Below are 18,678 nucleotides of genomic sequence, written 5' to 3' on the forward strand. Positions count from 1 at the left end.
ATTTGACTAATTAGCTGTTATTTTAGGTTGTAATAAGAAGCAGAAAGTTATTGTTGAAATCTGACCAATTAATTTAAAAACATACCAGCAGTTTAGTGTACATTTATGAAACTACTTAGAAATGCTAAATTAATTCGTATGAATTGAAATGTTGATTGCCATCTTGAATAAATAGACATAAAAAAGACATTTATAGCCACAAAGAACAAATATTAAGCTACTGGACCAAAAAGTTGTTGGGCAGTATTTTTCGTGAAATTGAAAATTTTGGTTTGCGTTTGTATTTAACTTCAGCCGCTGAGAAACCGTTCAATGGGATATTTATCGCACCGATCTTAAGTAAGATGGGGGGAAAAAACTACAGGCCGCTTATACGGATACTGGCTACTCACGTGACGCGCGTCATTAGAACGAGACTGGACGTCATTCTGCATGAAGAGAATTCGCGAAACCTTCACTAAGGACAGCGATTAAACGGTATGTATCATTCGTTTTAAATTACAAGAACTCGTGAGTTTTGCTTTGCGATATCTTCTGCTGCTAGTATTTCGACGATATGTTATTGTTTGATCTGCGTACTGGTGTTTTTTTCGTCTCACAGCACTTCCCCGTCAGCAAGCAAACTAAGGCATTCAATAATCCCATCACATTTAGCTGCTAGCTTCTTTTTATATGCTTGCTGTTCGTTAACCTGTTGATCATTGTTGTCCTAACTGTTAACTTATGTTTCCTACTTACTTCTCTAAATGGTTAGTGTAGTTTATGATGTCAGCCTATCCCAAGAACCACAATCCTTTCGCCGACGATGATGAGGAGGATAATGAGGTCCAGAATTTCGGGCGCGGCAGGGGCTATGAAGACTCCACGGACAGCCACATGAGCGAAGCCGAGAGGCGCCAGAAGTACCTGCAGCAGGAGGTTATGAGGACAGCGCAGTCGGCCGTCGACAGCAGCCAGCGATCCATAGGGCTGATTTACGACTCGGAAAAGATGGGGATAGACACTGCGGAGGTATGGGGCGCGATCACGTCTGGATGACAAAATAAGATGTCTGACACCGAAACACTAAAAAGTCCTATGAGGTTGTTTGGGCATTACATAATTGTACGTTTATTATGATGATTTGTTTCATTTTAAGTGTTTTTTTTCCTTTAGTAATCTCAGAAGGGGGCGGGTTCTCTTTGTTTTAGTTGATGGGGAATTAATGAAAAATCGTTTAAGATCTTTAAAAACAAGGACCTGAAACCAAACCATGGGATCTGAAACTTGTCTACAGTTCAGTTTCACCTGAGGTTTTCTTCTAAAATACAGTTAAAACACTGCTGATTAAACATTTTCTTTATATTTGGGTCGTGTAGTAGAAGCATAGACGATAGTGAGCATCTGGTCTTGATTCTAGCTTAAAGAATTATCATTCGGTTACTGTATTATTGTGAGGTGCAAGACAACAACTGTTCTTTCCATCAAGAGCTGGGAATACTTGTTTCTACTCTGCATCTGTTCATAATTGCTTTAAAGAAGCAATAGTGGTAATTAGATGGTAAATAACCTTATCTGTGAGTTCAGGTGTCTATCAGATGCTTTTTAAAATCTCAAACACCTCTCGGAATGCAGTTACTGAGGATCAGGGTTGAACAGTGCTCTACCATATATTAAGATTTTATTATTCTATATACAGTGGCCTCCAGAATTATTGGCACCCTTGGTAAAGTTGTGTAAAAAACATTATGAAAAAATGTGTTTGCAGTCAATTAACTTAATTGAGAAAAAGTGAGAGAAATCCAACCTTTAATTGAAGAAAAAATATTAGTATGAAATTTATTTTTTTAACAGCATGTAATAATGTTCCCATTTATACTTTATGTTCTGCTGTGTGTTTAGGAACTCTTAAGCGAGCATCCATTGTTTCCTGTTTCAATGGGGGGTACAGTATATATGTGACGTGACATTAATGCCAAATTCCCATAATCATTCATCTGCATGGAAAAGAGTAGAAAATACAGAAATGAAATGAGACAACAATGTGTTGACCTTAATAAATGAGGCAGTGTTTTTCAATAACATTTCTTACTCCTCTTTACTCCACCCAAGGGTGGCAGTAATTCTGGAGGGCACTGTAATAGTATCTGATGATGCAGTAACATCAAACCACCTTACGTACTACCAGTGCTTGCTAAAATGCCTCTGAAAGCCCGTTAAGAGCTAAATGTCTCTTTCGGCTAAACACTTGTGCTCTGCATTCCCCAGGAACTCAAGCGCCAAGGTGAGATTTTGAAGAGGACAGAGAGAATGGTGGACAACATGGACGAGGACCTGAAGACTAGTCAGCGACACATAAACACCATCAAGAGCGTCTGGGGAGGCTTCGTCAACTACTTCAAAGCAAAGCCAGAGCCCAGTGCAGCCCCTGAGCAGCCCATTGCATATGAGCCCAGCAGCAAGTACGGCCCTGTGACATCCAGGCTAAACATGCTGCCCCTCGATGTCATTCCTGGGTTGCTGTTTCACCAGAATACATTTAAAAAGACTTTCTACGAATTAAAAATATACGTAAAATTAAAAATGATGTTTAAATAACTGCAGATAGTAACAAGATGAATTGCTGTTTTTCTGTGAGAGGACAAATGGGTGCCCTAATGTGATTTAATTATCTTTTCCAGACTCCTGGATGCGCTCAGTCAGAGCCAAGGGCACCAAGACGAATACCGACAGAGTCACCTCAACATGACCACGTCAGGTGGGGTCTCTTTCTGGTCTGACAGTCCTATTATTGTGCTTTAATGATGGTGAGATTTTTTATGCCTGATATGAACTTTGGTTTGATTTTCTTCCAAAGGGTTTGGAGCTTCTGGGATTTCCTCTGAGGAATCCATATCCAGCCAGAATGGTTACCCCAGGAACCAGCAATTAAGAGCTATTCACCAACAACTGGATGACAATTTAGGTATGATCTTTGAAAGAAAAGGATTCTATATCTGTCCCATATATAATGGAAATGTCAGAATTCCACAGTTGTGGCTAATTGTACCTGTGCTTACTATTCAGACATGTTTTACATTTTATGTGTAATACCTTGACTGGTCCAGTAGGGGGTGCTGTTGCACTGACAGCTCCAGGGTTGTGGGCAAGTATTGACATAACTGGTACACAAGTACGCATTTACCTTTAAAAGCCATACGTGCGGCAATTGATTGTTGTAGCAGCGTGAATGCATAAGTATTTTATGTGCATTTGCGCCGATATGACAAGAAATTATTGTGCATTTTAACCTTTCTATGCTAATTTGTACTTCATTTGCAGTATAGAGGTTAAAATGCACAGTAATTTCTTGTCATATCGGCGCAAATGCACTTAAAATACGTATGTATTTGCACTGTTACAACAATCGATTGCCGCACATATCGCTTTTAAAGGTGAATGTGTACTTGCGTACCAGTTATGTCAATCCCTGGTTATGGGTCTCAATTCTAGCTGGTTCTGTGTGCACAGTGTGCATGTGCTCAGTTAGAACAGGTTTGGTATTCTTGTTGTTGTTGTTTTTCCCAATGACAACAATCCACCTTTAATAACAATGGGTGGCACACCTCCCACATTGAAGGTTCACATCCCATATCTGGTCTGTTTGTGGCGTTTGCATACTTTCCATGTGTTTATAGGTTTAATTCCCATCCCTTGCTCTGTGTCTGGAGTTTGCATGTTCTCCCTGTGTTTGTGTAGGTTTGATTCCCATCCCTGGCTCTGTGCGTGGAGCTTCCATGTTCTCCCTGTGTTTGTGTAGGTTTGATTCCCATCCCTGGCTCTGTGCGTGGAGCTTGCATGTTCTCCCTGTGTTTGTGTAGGTTTAATTCCCATCCCTTGTTCTGTGTCTGGAGTTTGCATGTTCTCCCTGTGTTTGTGTAGGTTTGATTCCCATCCCTGGCTCTGTGCGTGGAGCTTGCATGTTCTCCCTGTGTTTGTGTAGGTTTGATTCCCATCCCTGGCTCTGTGCGTGGAGTTTGCATGTTCTCCCTGTGTTTGTGTAGGTTTCATTCCCATCCCTGGCTCTGTGCGTGGAGCTTGCATGTTCTCCCTGTGTTTGTGTAGGTTTGATTCCCATCCCTGGTTCTGTGCGTGGAGTTTGCAGGTTCTCCCTGTGTTTGTGTAGGTTTGATTCCCATCCCTGGCTCTGTGTGTGGAGCTTGCATGTTCTCCCTGTGTTTGTGTAGGTTTGATTCCCATCCCTGGCTCAGTGTGTGGAGTTTGCATATCTTCCCTGTGTTTGTGTGGGTTTCCTCCAGAGCAGAGTACTACAAAGCGGGTTTACTGGCTTAGTTTCTTCAGGCTTTTTACTGAGTTTCCAGTACTATAAAATAGGGCTCACTTCTAATTTAATTTCTTAATTTATGCGGCACACCTGCCCTGTACCAAGCAGGTTTAAGTGTCGGCTTTTATATTAAACGCGCATAAGTCCTGCCCCTTCACCAAAAATGTAAACACAAATTGCCCTTTTACCAAAAAAAAACGTCACCTACATAAGGGCCATTCACCTATTTTGACTAAATAGCTGAGATGGACAATACCACTGATTTCATTTTTATTCTATTACAAATGAAATGAAATTTAATGTTTCTGCCTATCAAAAGGCGCACCTTAGTTTGGTTCATCAGTTTTCAGTGTAGATACCGCCCCATTTATGCAAACAGACAGACAAACCCCAAGTCAACTTACTGAGTTGATAACCATCATCATAGTATCGTTTAACCCTGCTTGCAGCAATCAGGATTAGGTAACCCATCTCCATCTAGTTAACTCTGGGTATGTAAAACTCATTTAGTAGTACATCCCACAGTAGTCCAAAGTTATGAGGACAGTAACCGATGCAACTTCACTCATGCAGAGATATAGAGAAAGAAAATAATAGTTAATATTAAATGGACGGCTGGCTATTGCTGAAGCTTTATGGCTCAGCAGTGGGGCCTGGTTCCCATCCTGGAAATGTTACCAGTGTGATGATGAATTGAGAGTTTTTACAGAGGATAATGTTTTTCTCACCATCACTTTTGCTGTAAGTGTTTAAACCTAGAAGTAATCAAACATCTATGAGCACTGCTAGCAGGTATGGTGAGTTAAAGGCACTTTTGTTGAAGTTAGGCTATTTATTTGTTGATCCTTGCCTTGCCCTCACAGACGACATGAGCTTGGGTCTTGGTCGATTGAAGAACCTGGGACTAGGACTGCAGACAGAAATCGAGGACCAGGATGTCACACTGGACAGCCTGATGAACAAAGTGGACAGAACCGACAGCAAGATTAGAGCCACAAACCAGCAGATCAAAAACCTTAAATAAATACACAACCCATCTGGAATAATATTCAGTTCTGTACTGGGTAGTAATAAGGATTTACTTTGTCTTTTGTTTTTTCTTTTTTTTAAAAAAAAAAACAGGACTGTTTTGAACCACATCCTGTATTTCAAATATGTATTATTTTATATCCGGCTCTTAAGCAGGATTTGCCTGACTTGTTCCAAAGCCGGTGAAGATGGAATTTCAAGTGGAGTGGCTATTGTCAATTTTGCTTCCATAGAGGTCCAAAGTGTGTGAAAGATGACTAAAATCTTTTATCCAATACCCCTAATTTTACCTCTGTATGAAACACTCAAGAGAAATTTAATGTGAAACAGAAAGAACCACTTGTTTGGAGTTTTGTGAAATGTTGTATAGCACAATGCCTTACCACTGGTTCATTATTCATATGTTGTCCAGTAGCATTATAAACTGTCAATTGTAAGTATCGCTATAAACACTTTAGTAAAGAATTACTATTTCTTACTCAGAAAGCTGAATATTTATGCCTGACATTAACTAACTGCCATTGCCTTACCACCCCATACATTATGGTCACCTGACAGTGATGTTGCATCAGAAATTCTTTTGGAAAAGAAGTTGAAAATGGAAACCATTATGTCAGTTTTGACTGGAATAAAATAAGATCAATAAAAATGTGAAGATGTACTGCTTTTGATTAAGCAGTAATGAGTTTGGTTTGAGTACGATGTAGTACCACTAGTTGGTGTTCATGCAAAAATTTACACTGGTAAGTTAACTACTGTTGGGACGTCCCTGTTGTGACCGATTTTAAAACAAATGAACAAATGTAAAATGCAATAAAAAATGTGACACCGTAAAAGATGAATAAATATTTTTTGCGATATACTGCTATACTCCAGTCACCTGACCTTGCGGGTTCTGATTGTTTTCACACAGCTGGGTTCCCTTAATTGCTCTGCCCGCATGTAAGTCACATGAGCTGTTCACAAGCATGAGAGTGACGAAGCAGATAATCATATCTGGGAGAATAATCTCTTCAGATCAGCAGGGTCAGCAGTCTGCTCCATGCCTCTGTAGTGTGAAGTGTACAGTATCATCATGGTCATTCTTTAGTTCAGTTGTTCATTTTCACTCCTCAATTTTTTTAAAGCTGGTTCTGCAAGAGGAGGAAAAGATCCAGAGTCTTTGAGGGATGGAGTTCCCCAAGTCACCATCGGAAGTGGCCCTGTTGGTCTATGGGATCACATACAGCACAGCTCTGTGTAGCTGTCTTCATGTGAGCAAACAGCAGACAGGCTGGAATTTGCTGCCTTTCAGGTCCAGTAATCCCAGAAACGACTGCTGTCAGGGTTCATCAGGCATTGGGCCAGCAGTGGCCCTTCCTGCCCTTTTGAAATATGAGTCCTGGCTCCAACAATGAGTAAGTCATGCTCAGAAGCAATGGCTGACATAAGCCCACTGTCGCCAGTGCAGCTCCTGAATTAAAGAGCTGTGCTGACTTGGTAGAGAAGCTAAATGGGAGGGGGGGGTACTGTGCATACAGTGGTGCCAGTGCAGTTGTGACCCGAAACATTACCAGATTTTCACAAAAGTCCTAAAATTACATAAAGGAAGCCCAGCTCAGCAAAACACTATATACTACATCTCCTTTATGATCCAATGTTAAATATTCTCTGAAAAGTATCTGAACCTGTAGGATTTTCAGTTCATTTAAAGGGTAAATTAGTCTGGTGTTTCAGCCAATGGGAGGACAGTCAGGTGTGACTGTCACCTGCTCAGAATAACATAAACCTGGATCTTCACTGTCAAAGGTTGATCTTCACCTCACAGGTTAGTGAGACATATTCTGCTTTAAAACATTATTGCCGATGCAGCCTTTCAAACAAAAACTTTCAAAGTGTATGTTTTTTTACATTAACATGAGTTATTGAAATATATTGTAATTGATCAAAACCAATAGATATATATACTGTATATTCAATTTAAAAAATGTAAAAATTAGAACACATTCATATTGATTCATTAATTTTGAAACTGCCACAGAAATACTACATATTTATCAAGCAGAAAGCAGGAAGTTTGCATTTCTGAATATAAGCCCTTCTATCAAGTCTCCCTCTGATAATAGTAGATTTTTTTCATTTAGAGTGCCAGCAGTTTTTCATTCTGCCATTTTGTAGCTTTTTTAGTCATTTAAATTAACCATTTCGAAACATCTTTATAGCTCACCTGCACATACGTGACACTGCCTGCTGGAATACTGACCAAACTTGTTGCAGATATCAGAACTCAGGTCTCACGTCTTCATCTGCTAACTGATGCTTTGCAGTTGCTTTCCAAATAAGTTTCAAAGCCATAAAATGATAACACTTGATGCCAGGGCAGTGCAATAAAGTGTGTCTCAGAAATGTTAATTTCACGCAAGATAGCCGGCAAGCTGCCACACCGCAAAGAATGCAGCCAAACATGTACTGATCCATGTCTGTCTGCCTGTGTATAGGAAGCCCCTGCATCTACGCTGTAATTACTGCAACAGAAGGCTTTGCTTCTGTGGTATTTATTGACATGCCATGAAAAAACTGCTCCACTACAATAAACATACACAAGTATCAGACTGCACACCAATACATATGCAAAAACAGTACATTTAGAATAAATCAGATACATACTGTATACGTGATCTGTCAGATTATTATATTGCTTAAGAATAAAATTTAGGGGAAAAGGAAAAAAATATATAAAATGCCGTAACATTTGTAAGACTAGTTGCTTTGAAACATGTACTTCATCCATAAGATTGTAAATGTAAATTACTGTGCAAATGGTAAAAGGGTTTTGACAAAATGAGGAAATGGCATTAATGTCCTGTGATGGAGCTGCACTCTGCACAGAGCATCTCCTTCCTGGACCCAGAGCTGCATGGAAAATGCTGCAGGCTCACCATTACTCTGCACCATTACTCTGCACTGAATAGGCAGTGTTAGTGACATTTGTTTGTTTTTATTGTCTGTATTAATTTAATAAGCAAATTTAATAATTTAATAAATTTAATAAGCATGTGAGTATAGTTAAAAAAAATAATTGTGGACTAAAAACTAGCTATGATGGACCAGACAGTTCCAGTTGGTGAACACCAGGTGTCTTCATCAATGATAATTTCTACCAATAAATGAAGCAGTTTATTTTGAGTGCTGGTAAATCAAGAAATTAACATGGATTAAAACATGAATGAACAGAAGGAAGGCTGTCCTGTTGCAAAACTGATGAATGAATGAAGAATGTAGTATCTGGATTTGCTGCACTAAAGAATCACGCTATTTATTTGTGAATGAGGATAGATCTCTTTCAAAGCAAATATATAATATAGACATGCAAATCAAGTGGACTGATGACATTTAAATTTCTGTTCATTTTTGGTTAATCTTGATCATAGCTAGATATGTGGTTATAGGGATGAATTTTTCAGTCAGTTTAAGAGGATACTTTTTTTAATGGAATGTTGTAAGATATAAACCTTGAAATCAATGGAAATTTAACTCGAAGTACAACATTAACCAATAGTTTGTTAGAGAACAAACCTGGATAAATGCCTTGAGCCATACACTTTCCACTATTACCACAAAGTGTTTACATACATTCAGTACATTCATTTATGAATATATAAATATCTGTGGAATAAAGTCTAGAATGATCAAACATTTAAAACAGAAGGAACAATGGTCACCATAGCAACATATCTCATTTATCTGACCAGTTTTTAACTGCAAGGAAAATATTAGTCATACAATAGAATGATAGTCAAAAACCAGTGAAGACAGTGGAGCAAGAGAGGTTAACACCATTAAAACAACAACACATCCATAGTGGTAATAACACTTATAAAAATACAACAAAAACGCTAACAGAATGGTTAATGGTAATCAGAACCAAATTCATGGGCATTTTGTTGAACGGTTACTTGGCAGGCAAAAGATCATGTTTTTGAGACATTAGGTTAATAGATCAAATAGATGTCGTAAAATATCAACAATTCCACACCTGGATCTGCAGCATCTGGATCCTGTTTGAAACCTAGGCAACAGAATTCCAAGGAGAAAAAAGTGCAGATGGGTTCACAAGGAGTGTCAGGAGGGATGGGAAGATGCAGCCTGCTCATCATGCAGGAAAAGGTGAGAGTTCCCCTTAGAAGGCACTATTAAGTGATATAAATGGGACCTCAAAAATGAGTGACATTAAATCTGGCCAGTGCTGGCTGCAGAATAATATCACTAAAGATGCATCTAAAACGAGTGGGAGGCACGATACCACAGCATCTCGCAGTCGTGGACTGATTGCCACCCCCCCCACAAAGGCACATTATTAACATGAGGACGTGATGCACTCTCAGGCAGCCCTGTAAACCCAGGTCTGACTCCCACTCACTAGACCTAATAACTGCAATGAGTCACATTTACAAGGGTCAAGCACAACAGTATGACATGAGAGGTGGTGAGTTTCCCATGGAATATGATGTAATGTACCATCACCGTCTTGCTATTAGCCGAGATATTTGATTATATTTGGGTGACTTGTGCTATGTAAGTGATTGGCCTTACACCTAGTTTTCTATTCACACTCGCCCAGGAAGCAAACAGGTGTCCAAGGATTTATGACCAGTGACAGGATTCAGTAACATATTTCAATAATCACCCATACTGGTCATAATTTTATTCTTCTGACATACGTATGAAGTCCATACATACAATTTAAATTCCCCAAGTAGCTTGGATTGCTTCAGCATACCTGAATCTGTCAACGGAATCTGTCACAACATGTGAACTGCTGAAACTGGCAGAAAACACGGCTTAATTTTTACAGTTATACCTAGAAATCTCGAACAGGTATAGAGGAATGATACAAGAAAATCTGCAAAACTGAAACTGTGCTCTATACCTGGCGCTGGATGTGACAGAAATTTAGGTAATTACAGTTGCACCAAGATTCATTATTTTACTGTATTACAAACTAACCTCAGAAATTTTTTGCAATGATGCACATGGACAGGATAGGATTTTAAGCACTCTTTGGCAGCTTCCTAAAAACACTGTTTTCTAAGAGGCAGAAACAGGGATTTTACAACATTAGGGCTCAGGAGTTCTGCATGGTCCAAACGTGTCATTTCAGTGTCCTCACCACTTTCTCTGTAAACACGAATACTGCACAGATGGTTAAAAACAGAAGAGAAAGAAGATCAATACAAAGTTGCACTCTGGTTCTTCAGAGCCTCTAATTACAGGTCAAGCTAACGCCTGTCCTAATGGTGGGTTTGTCCTTTATCCTGCAAACCTCCTGATTATCATGCCTGAGCATCAGTCAGACAAGAAAACAGGTACTTAGTGAATTACAACTGAATGTGCCGCTTTGCATACAAAGTTAGCCAAAGCCTCTGGAAAGAAAGATGATTCAACACTGGAGCATTCTTACAAATATGAAGATGAAAAAAGAAAATATATAAAGCAAAATATATTTATACATACATGCATATTTAAATACAGCTGCATTTATGGAGGTAGATAGCAAGATTTTAGAGGTAAAAAGGCAGCTAAACAATTTTGTGCTTAGGGAAGATGCAGGTTACATAATGTTTGTGGCAGTACATACAGCACCAGTCAAAAGTTTGGACATACCTACTGTCATTTGTTTGTCAATAAGACAATGACCCCAAACACCCCTCCAGGCTTGTGTTAGAGCTGTTTGGCAAAGAAGGACCAAAACCCAACACAGCTGGCTTGAGATGAGCTGGACCAGAGAGCGAAGGGAAAGAATCCAACAAGTGCTCAGCATATGTGGGAATTCCTTCAGGGCTGTTGGAAGAACATCCCAGGTGGCCACCTCATGAAACTAGCCGAGACATCGCCAAGGGCGTGCTCTCAAGGCAACTGGGGGCTGCTTTGAAGAATCTAGAACATTAGATTTTAGTTTGACTCGCTCAACACTTCTTTTGTTCACTGGATAATTCCATACATGTTATTTCATAGTTTTGATCTAAAATCAATAAAATGTTACAGGTAAAGCAAAGCCCTCCTAAGAGTAGGTGTGTCCAGCCCTGACTGGTAAGGATGCTTTTGTGATACAGCATAGACATGTAGGCCTACAGGAAGCACAGCGCTTGGCCGCGTCGTGCCGCAGTGCCCGTGGCTGAAGCTGGCAGGATTCGCTTCCCCCTGACTTCCATCCCAGGCGTCACACGAAGAGCATGGAGTGCTGAGGGCAGGGACAGCCCCACGGGGAGGCCACTCGCACCCAGGAGCCATGGCAGCCTGGAACGGTCACTGCCATCCAGAAGGTTCTGCAAGGTGCCACATTCACATTCAGAGCTTGTCTGATATTAGTCACTTAGGTAGGATACTATTGCATCCTTCAGAATAAAACATTTTATAAGATTGTTGCCTTTTCGATACAAATTTATTTCCTATCTAAGTGCTTTCAATGTACAAAGGGTACAAAGAGCGGAATCCAGAAGCTTTTTGGCTCCAAGCTCTGAAGTTCCTTCCTGTCCATCTCTACTTACCAAGCAATTCTACAGTTAAGACATACAGTGAAGGAAAGTAACACTTTCTTATGTAGAGATGTATACAGAACATATAGGCAGGGGCGGATTAACGCACAGGCTAGATATGGCTTAAGCCTAGGGGCCCCACGTGTGCCAGCCTGCAAGGGGGCCCCCATTGGCGCGGAGGCAGGCGGGGTTGAAGGGCCCACAGACTACTGTAGCCTAGGGGCCTCTGTACACCTTAATCCATCCCTGCATATAGGTACACTATAATATTATAATATTCATGTTTTTCCTGTTTGGCAGCTCATCTGTAGCTCTGTCAGCAGAGGAAGCCTATGGCTGCCTCACTGAGGCAAATGTTTCACCTTGTGGCCTCCAGACCGTCGCCCACACAGCGGCCCGTGGAGTCCATGGCGTCGCTCTGGCACTCGGCGCAGACGGAGCGCTCCGTCACCAGCTGGGCCGCCCAGGAGACACGGCGGCAGGCAGCGCTGGCCTGGCTGATACGCAGCCACACGCAGTAGCTGCAGGGCATAGGGCAGTGGGGGCATTGTCACAGGCTGGCCTCTGGTGTCAAGCTGTCACTCAAAGTAGGAGTAGACTCTTGGGTTTGGGAGAATTTTGGAGATTTTGGATACAGGATAATGCTATTAAAATGCTATTTCAATTTTGCTTTCCACACACCAGACAGTTCTGATGAAATAGCTACCTTGACAGTACTGAAAACGAGCATATTAAAATATCAAAGTAAAATTTTGATACATCGTGATACATAGGTAGGGGAAAAGAATGAGCATGACAGCAGCATATAAATCACACCGACAGAGACATGATAAGTCACCACAACGACAGTCAAAACAGAGACCTTATCACACAGAAGCACTGTTCCAAATGATCGGCTTGTTTCTCAGCAGACTCGAAAATGGTGAAATGTAATACATTCCATGCAGTTTTCTTGCAGGACTGCAACAGACATCACTCTTTTTTGTTTGACTTTTGTGTTCAGACCATTCAGATGAAGTAGATGTTGTCTGTACACTTGAAGTTGGAGATGCAGATAAACAGACATGTTAAACTACGCAAAAGCTCATCACCCAAACAACCTCTCACCCACAGCGTGCTTCTTCTCAAGGGTAAAAGAACTGCAAACATTTACATTTATATAATTTCAACAATTTCTTATAATAAAGTGGTGGCTTTTGGATAGCACAGAAATACGAATATGAATTAAAAAGAAGCATATTTAGCTATACTTGAAAGACCTGAATTAGGTCATTGGTGAGGTCTACGTTTTTATTGTTCCTGTGCCTGAGCCAAACCAATCAGACATGCTCTGTGCACAAGATCATATGGCAGATTTTTTAAGCACAGAGAAATTAACTACAATATGAGAATTTATCAACGCATTTAGATTTTGGCAGAATGGTTCAGTGGGTTGACCCAAATTCCATTAAGTAGAGCCAAAACACACTTTAGTACACTGGGACTAATGTGAAACCTCCACATATACACTCCATATAAAATCAAGTTATAATGTGACTTCCTGTCTGCATAAGCATACAGAGGTCAGTGGAGGACTGGTGTCTGGTCTCTTTCAGCCAGGATGCTGGGTAAGCATAAAAAGAACGGCCCACTGAATTATTTAGTGAACCATGGAAACAACGCAAGCAGGAGAACAAGAGAATTACTAGGATGAAATTAACCATGGTTTTTCAAGATGGGCACAGGTTTAATCTGTAACTGAGACTGGCCTCCCATTCAGGGTGTCCCCAGCCAAGGTCCCCAAAGCCTGTCATGAATCAGCAGCCGCAAGCTGGAAAGGCTTGGGTCTGACCCCAGAGGTCTGTCACCTGTGTTAGCTGTTGATGTGACCATTGGGTCCCCCCTACAATAAGCACTGAGTTGTGACACTGGGGGGATTGCGGCCAATTGGCAAATAGGAGAAAGTAATATTTATGTACATATCATTTATGTAATCTGAAAGGTATAGACATCAGCCATAGGTACATTTATGGTGTAGTTAGTTTTTGCCAAATGTTTAAAGATCTTTTTGTTCTGGTATAAATAAATGTGAATGAATGGAATAATAGGATTCCTCTTTGTGTTTTTGGGAATGCAGAGACAGCGGCTACAAACGAAGACTGACTGTACCAGACAGACTGCACCAAAGCTATAAGGAGAGGTAGGATGTGCACATGAAGATGGGGAGGTTTTATCAGACATGCTCATGGTGGGAGAGGCAGGGCTGAAGGTAGGCAGCTGTTAGACACAGCCTACTGCGGCCTGCAGTGCAGGGCTCTATAAAAACCCACAGCCTACTGCGGCCTGCAGTGCGGGGCTCTATAAAAACCCACAGCCTACTGCGGCCTGCAGTGCGGGGCTCTATGAAAACCCACAACCTACTGCGGCCTGCAGTGCGGGGCTCTATGAAAACCCACAGCCTACTGCAGCCTGCAGTGCAGGGCTCTATGAAAACCCACAGCCTACTGCGGCCTGCAGTGCGGGGCTCTATGAAAACCCACAGCCTACTGCGGCCTGCAGTGCAGGGCTCTATGAAAACCCACAGCCTACTGCGGCCTGCAGTGCGGGGCTCTATGAAAACCCACAGCCTACTGCGGCCTGCAGTGCGGGGCTCTATGAAAACCCACAGCCTACTGCGGCCTGCAGTGCGGGGCTCTATGAAAACCCACAGCCTACTGCGGCCTGCAGTGCGGGGCTCTATGAAAACCCACAGCCTACTGCGGCCTGCAGTGCGGGGCTCTATGAAAACCCACAGCCTACTGCGGCCTGCAGTGCGGGGCTCTATGAAAACCCACAGCCTACTGCGGCCTGCAGTGCGGGGCTCTATGAAAACCCACAGCCTCCCTCTTTCAGGAACTCATCGACGTTTCAATTGCACAGAGAAAGAAACCATTTTCACAACAGAGCTGGACAACAGCTGTGCCATTTCAGCTCAGATCACGTTTGTTTTTCCTGTTCAGGACAGCTTGTCAGCTGCAACTTTTAATTAAAAACTTACCAGGTCACACAGAAATGTCATTAAGTTGTCACAAACAAACCCCTTCCCCTTTCGTAATCCTACTCACAGGAAGAGTAATGATATATTACTACTTTGGAAGGAAATATATAATAGGAATCACATTTTTCATCTTTAATCAACTTGTTGCTTTTATTTGTCTATACCGCATTCATTCAAATAGAAAGCACACCTACAAGATAGATTAAATGATTGACCATCCTTCTGCTTAAATGTAATACATATGTCTTTCTGTTGCTAGTATGGTAAACAGTGTCACCTCTTTCCAAGGTCTCAATGTCCATTTATTAGCATTATAAGCGCAGTGTTTGAACATAAATGGTCGTAAACCAGTCAGCGAAACTCAGACAGTTAACTGTAATTTCCCTCAGATATTTATGTGAAATATAATAAACCACATGATTATTTCCATATTCACAAGGGTCTTAGATGCCTGTTTGTTTATTACTATTACCACATGAAGCAGTTAAAATGAGGCAAAATCCGTTAAATACAGTCGTGATGGTACAAATATGCTGACAGTCAGATGCTGGCTCATTTCAGAAAACAATGAAATGCATCTCGCTCGCTTTCATTGCATAAATAAACTGTCTCTAAATACAAAAAAAACAGGTAAGATGAATAAGCTTGGCCAAACATCCATTATTCTAACACACAATGCAAATGTCCCAAATGCTTACACATTTTGTCCCAAAAAAATCAAGAATGGACTGTTAAAGAACCAGTTGTACAATGTAACAAACACAGAGTTCAGTTTTTAAATGGCCACAGCAGGTCTCTAGCGCCACTGTAGAGGCATGACTTGTTTGTCCCCAGGCACTACGTGCTGCCACGCTCAGGGAAACACTAACGCACGCAGGGAGAATTGGCCATTATTCAGGGCTTAATAGAGCACATTCACGTGTTATTCAGATGCAGCTGACTAACCCACAGTGGGAAGCCAATAATACCCTGGGGACCACGATTATTCCATGGTCAGTCACTACAAGAATATCAAATGTCACCCTGTACTGCTTTGGATCGCTGCCCTGTGCATGATCCACACACAAGGGGATCAAAAGGGATCAGCATTAAGCCAGCTGGTGCAGATTAAAGTATGTCCCTTCTGGAGTTAATGGGATAAAATGGTGTTGTCATGGTAACAATTAACACATGTACACATATATTCATATAAATCCATTCATTTCCTGTTCAAAAGACATAATGAAATTACTGGTAATACAATTGGTTATTCCTGTTCTTTTATGGAAGAAGACATAAATACACCATACACTGATAGATAAATATAATTAACCAAAGACGTCATGTGTATTTTGCTCAGGCATGGGACCTACCTGTGCTTGACCTCTTTCATGAGCATGTGTGGCCGCCTCCATGGGTCCTTGAAGTTCCTTTTGAATGAATCGGGTAGAATTCTGGCCACCTCTGTGGGCGGGAGTGAGACCATTACTTACTTTTTAATGTCTTCCAGAGAGAGATTCAGGGAAAACATCCGTGATCTGGACAGTCATCTTTGCGTAAGACATGGAATATAATGAGAGGTGCATATCTGAAGCAGGACAGTACACTGAGGTAACACAACTGGGCAGGGCAGCATTAAAGAGAAACAGATTCAGAAAGCGAAGCAGGGGAGGTGCTGAAACAAACAAGTGGATCTGAAACTTACTGCTATCACTGAAAATGTGGGTGATTGTAAGGAGGTACAGAACTGACCATAAGCAGAGGGTTTGTATTGGTGCATCTTTGCTTTCAGCCAGCAAAACGTAAAAGAGAGCATATTGAAAATAACAAGTGCTCTAACAGAAAACAAACATAGCGTCCTCTGAGACTTGGCACAGAGCAGTGAAAAGTTGAGCCACCAGATGTGGCCTGTGAGGATAGCAGCCGGGTTGAAATGGTCACACTGCTCCCGAGAATGAAAACAGGGACTGCAAGGCCTCAGGAAAGCTATGCTGTTGTTGGAAAACCTACCCAGGGCTACAAAGATTTCCGTTAAAAACATGCTACTTTCAGAAATGAAGCCTTTAATGTGAACAAAATATTTGGCTCCCTTGTGGAATTTTTGATTTGCACTCTATAACTGAAAAACCTTTTTCAAACATCCACTAATTCCATCTGTCGATTTTCTGAAACCACTTGTCTTATTCATGGTTGGAGTGGGGTGGGGGGGGGGGGCAGAGCCTACCCAGGAGGCTATGGGCACAAGGCAGGACAGCACACCAACCAATCGCAGGGCACAATCACTCACCATTCACTCACAAACACACATACCTATGGCTAATTTGGCAACTCCAGTCAGCCTCAGCATGTTTTTGAACTGGAGGGTGAAACCAGAGCACCCAGAGGAAACCCCACGACAACATGGGGAGAACAAACAAACGACACACACAGAGACTTGAACGCAGGTCCCAGAGCTCGGAGGTGACACTGCACCACCATGCCACCCCACATCCACTTATTTCATTCTTACATAATTTACAGTATAGTGAGGTTAGGAATTAAGCCAATGAGGTCAGAAATGAAGGTTTTTGTTCATTTTCTTGAACATTAGTCCCAGTGCTGCTGTATTAACAGGTAGCCGGGGTCAAGCGATGTGGACCTTTACTTATATCTAGTAAGTTGTGGGTTCAAATCCCCTGGCTGGCAGAATAGTCATGTCAGCAGAGGGCCCTTGAGCAAGGCCCTTAGCCCCAATGGCTCCTGGGATACGAGCTGCCCTGCTCTCTGGCCCCAAGCATTCCGTTTAACATTATTATTATTCATAATGATAGGGTGGATGGTTCTTTGGTGGGCAGCACTGTCACACCACGGCCCCTACATGTGGTGGCACGTATGGGTCTCCTCCTACACACACAGTAAGTGAAGACATGTTTCTAAATCATGCTTGCATGTCTGGTCTGCATGCTAGCTCACTAATGTCACCATTCACCATCACCACATCACCATCATTGATAATACAGCCAACATGTGACGTAAGAAAAAATGTTTTTGTGTAATATGACTAATGAATTATTAATACAGCCCAAGTTTTATCAAAGGTGTACAGCTGAAGCAGCTTACAAGCTGAATTCTTTGGGTCATAAAGTCATGATTCTAAGGGGATCATTATCAGTTAAGACCATTTATAGAAATCATAGGTCAAAAATTACAAAGTCTGTACTTATTAGAATCGTACAGCCTTTGATCACAGAATTAGGAGGGTCCGTGATGCAATTGGTTCCAAGCTCCCCTACCTTCAGAGGAGCGGCACAGCTCACTCTTCCCAAAGCAGCCCCTCCTCTGTCTGAGGTCTGGACATGGCGTGCCCCCATTTCGGGGGGGCACGGTCACCTGCCGGGTCCTCTCCATGCTCCCTGTTCCACACAGCGCATTGCACTGTGTCCACTGCCCCCACGGGCCCAGCACACAGTCGATAGCTGGTGAGAGAAGGGGAAGAGAGTGTGGTCAGGCTGGGAGACTGGGAACGGACTGTGGTCAGGCTGGGAGACGGGGAAAGGACTGTGGTCAGGCTGGGAGACTGAGAACGGACTGTGGTCAGGCTGGGAGACTGGGAACGGACTGTGGTCAGGCTGGGAGACTGGGAACGGACTGTGGTCAGGCTGGGAGACGGGGAACGGACTGTGTCAGGCTGGGAGACTGGGAACGGATTGTGGTCAGGCTGGGAGACTGGGAACGGACTGTGGTCAGGCTGGGAGACTGGGAACGGGCTGTGTGCAGGCTGGGAGACTGGGAACGGACTGTGGTCAGACTGGGTCACGGGGAACGGACTGTGTGCAGGCTGGTAGACTGGGAACGGA

The 18,678-nt window shown here is 42.1% G+C and overlaps 2 protein-coding genes across 3 annotated transcripts; one reads left to right on the forward strand and one right to left on the reverse strand.

Moving 5' to 3' along the window:
* The first annotated feature begins 334 nt into the window (after positions 1–334).
* On the forward strand, positions 335–6,209 carry LOC140577568 (synaptosomal-associated protein 29-like). 2 transcript variants are annotated; one of them, XM_072708645.1, is made up of 6 exons: positions 335–477; positions 760–1,011; positions 2,248–2,441; positions 2,661–2,737; positions 2,837–2,944; positions 5,167–6,209. In XM_072708645.1, exons 2-6 carry the CDS (start codon positions 763–765, stop codon positions 5,325–5,327), a joined length of 789 nt encoding a protein of 262 aa, XP_072564746.1. In that variant the 5' UTR covers positions 335–477; positions 760–762; the 3' UTR covers positions 5,328–6,209. The 2 variants fall into 2 exon arrangements, with proteins under 2 accessions (XP_072564746.1, XP_072564744.1); XM_072708643.1 differs by having other exon boundaries at positions 343–477; positions 755–1,011.
* A 2,570-nt stretch (positions 6,210–8,779) lies between these two features.
* On the reverse strand, positions 8,780–18,352 carry LOC140587385 (somatomedin-B and thrombospondin type-1 domain-containing protein-like). The gene is made up of 4 exons (XM_072708646.1): positions 18,115–18,352; positions 16,216–16,306; positions 12,210–12,368; positions 8,780–11,637 (listed from the first exon to the last, which is right to left on the reverse strand). The coding sequence occupies exons 1-4, from the start codon at positions 18,227–18,229 to the stop codon at positions 11,532–11,534; spliced, it is 471 nt and encodes a 156-aa protein (XP_072564747.1). The 5' UTR covers positions 18,230–18,352; the 3' UTR covers positions 8,780–11,531.
* Between the last annotated feature and the right edge of the window lie 326 nt (positions 18,353–18,678).

Source organism: Paramormyrops kingsleyae, unplaced genomic scaffold, assembly GCF_048594095.1.
Source record: "Paramormyrops kingsleyae isolate MSU_618 unplaced genomic scaffold, PKINGS_0.4 ups203, whole genome shotgun sequence".
In the NCBI taxonomy this organism is placed as follows: domain Eukaryota; kingdom Metazoa; phylum Chordata; class Actinopteri; order Osteoglossiformes; family Mormyridae; genus Paramormyrops; species Paramormyrops kingsleyae.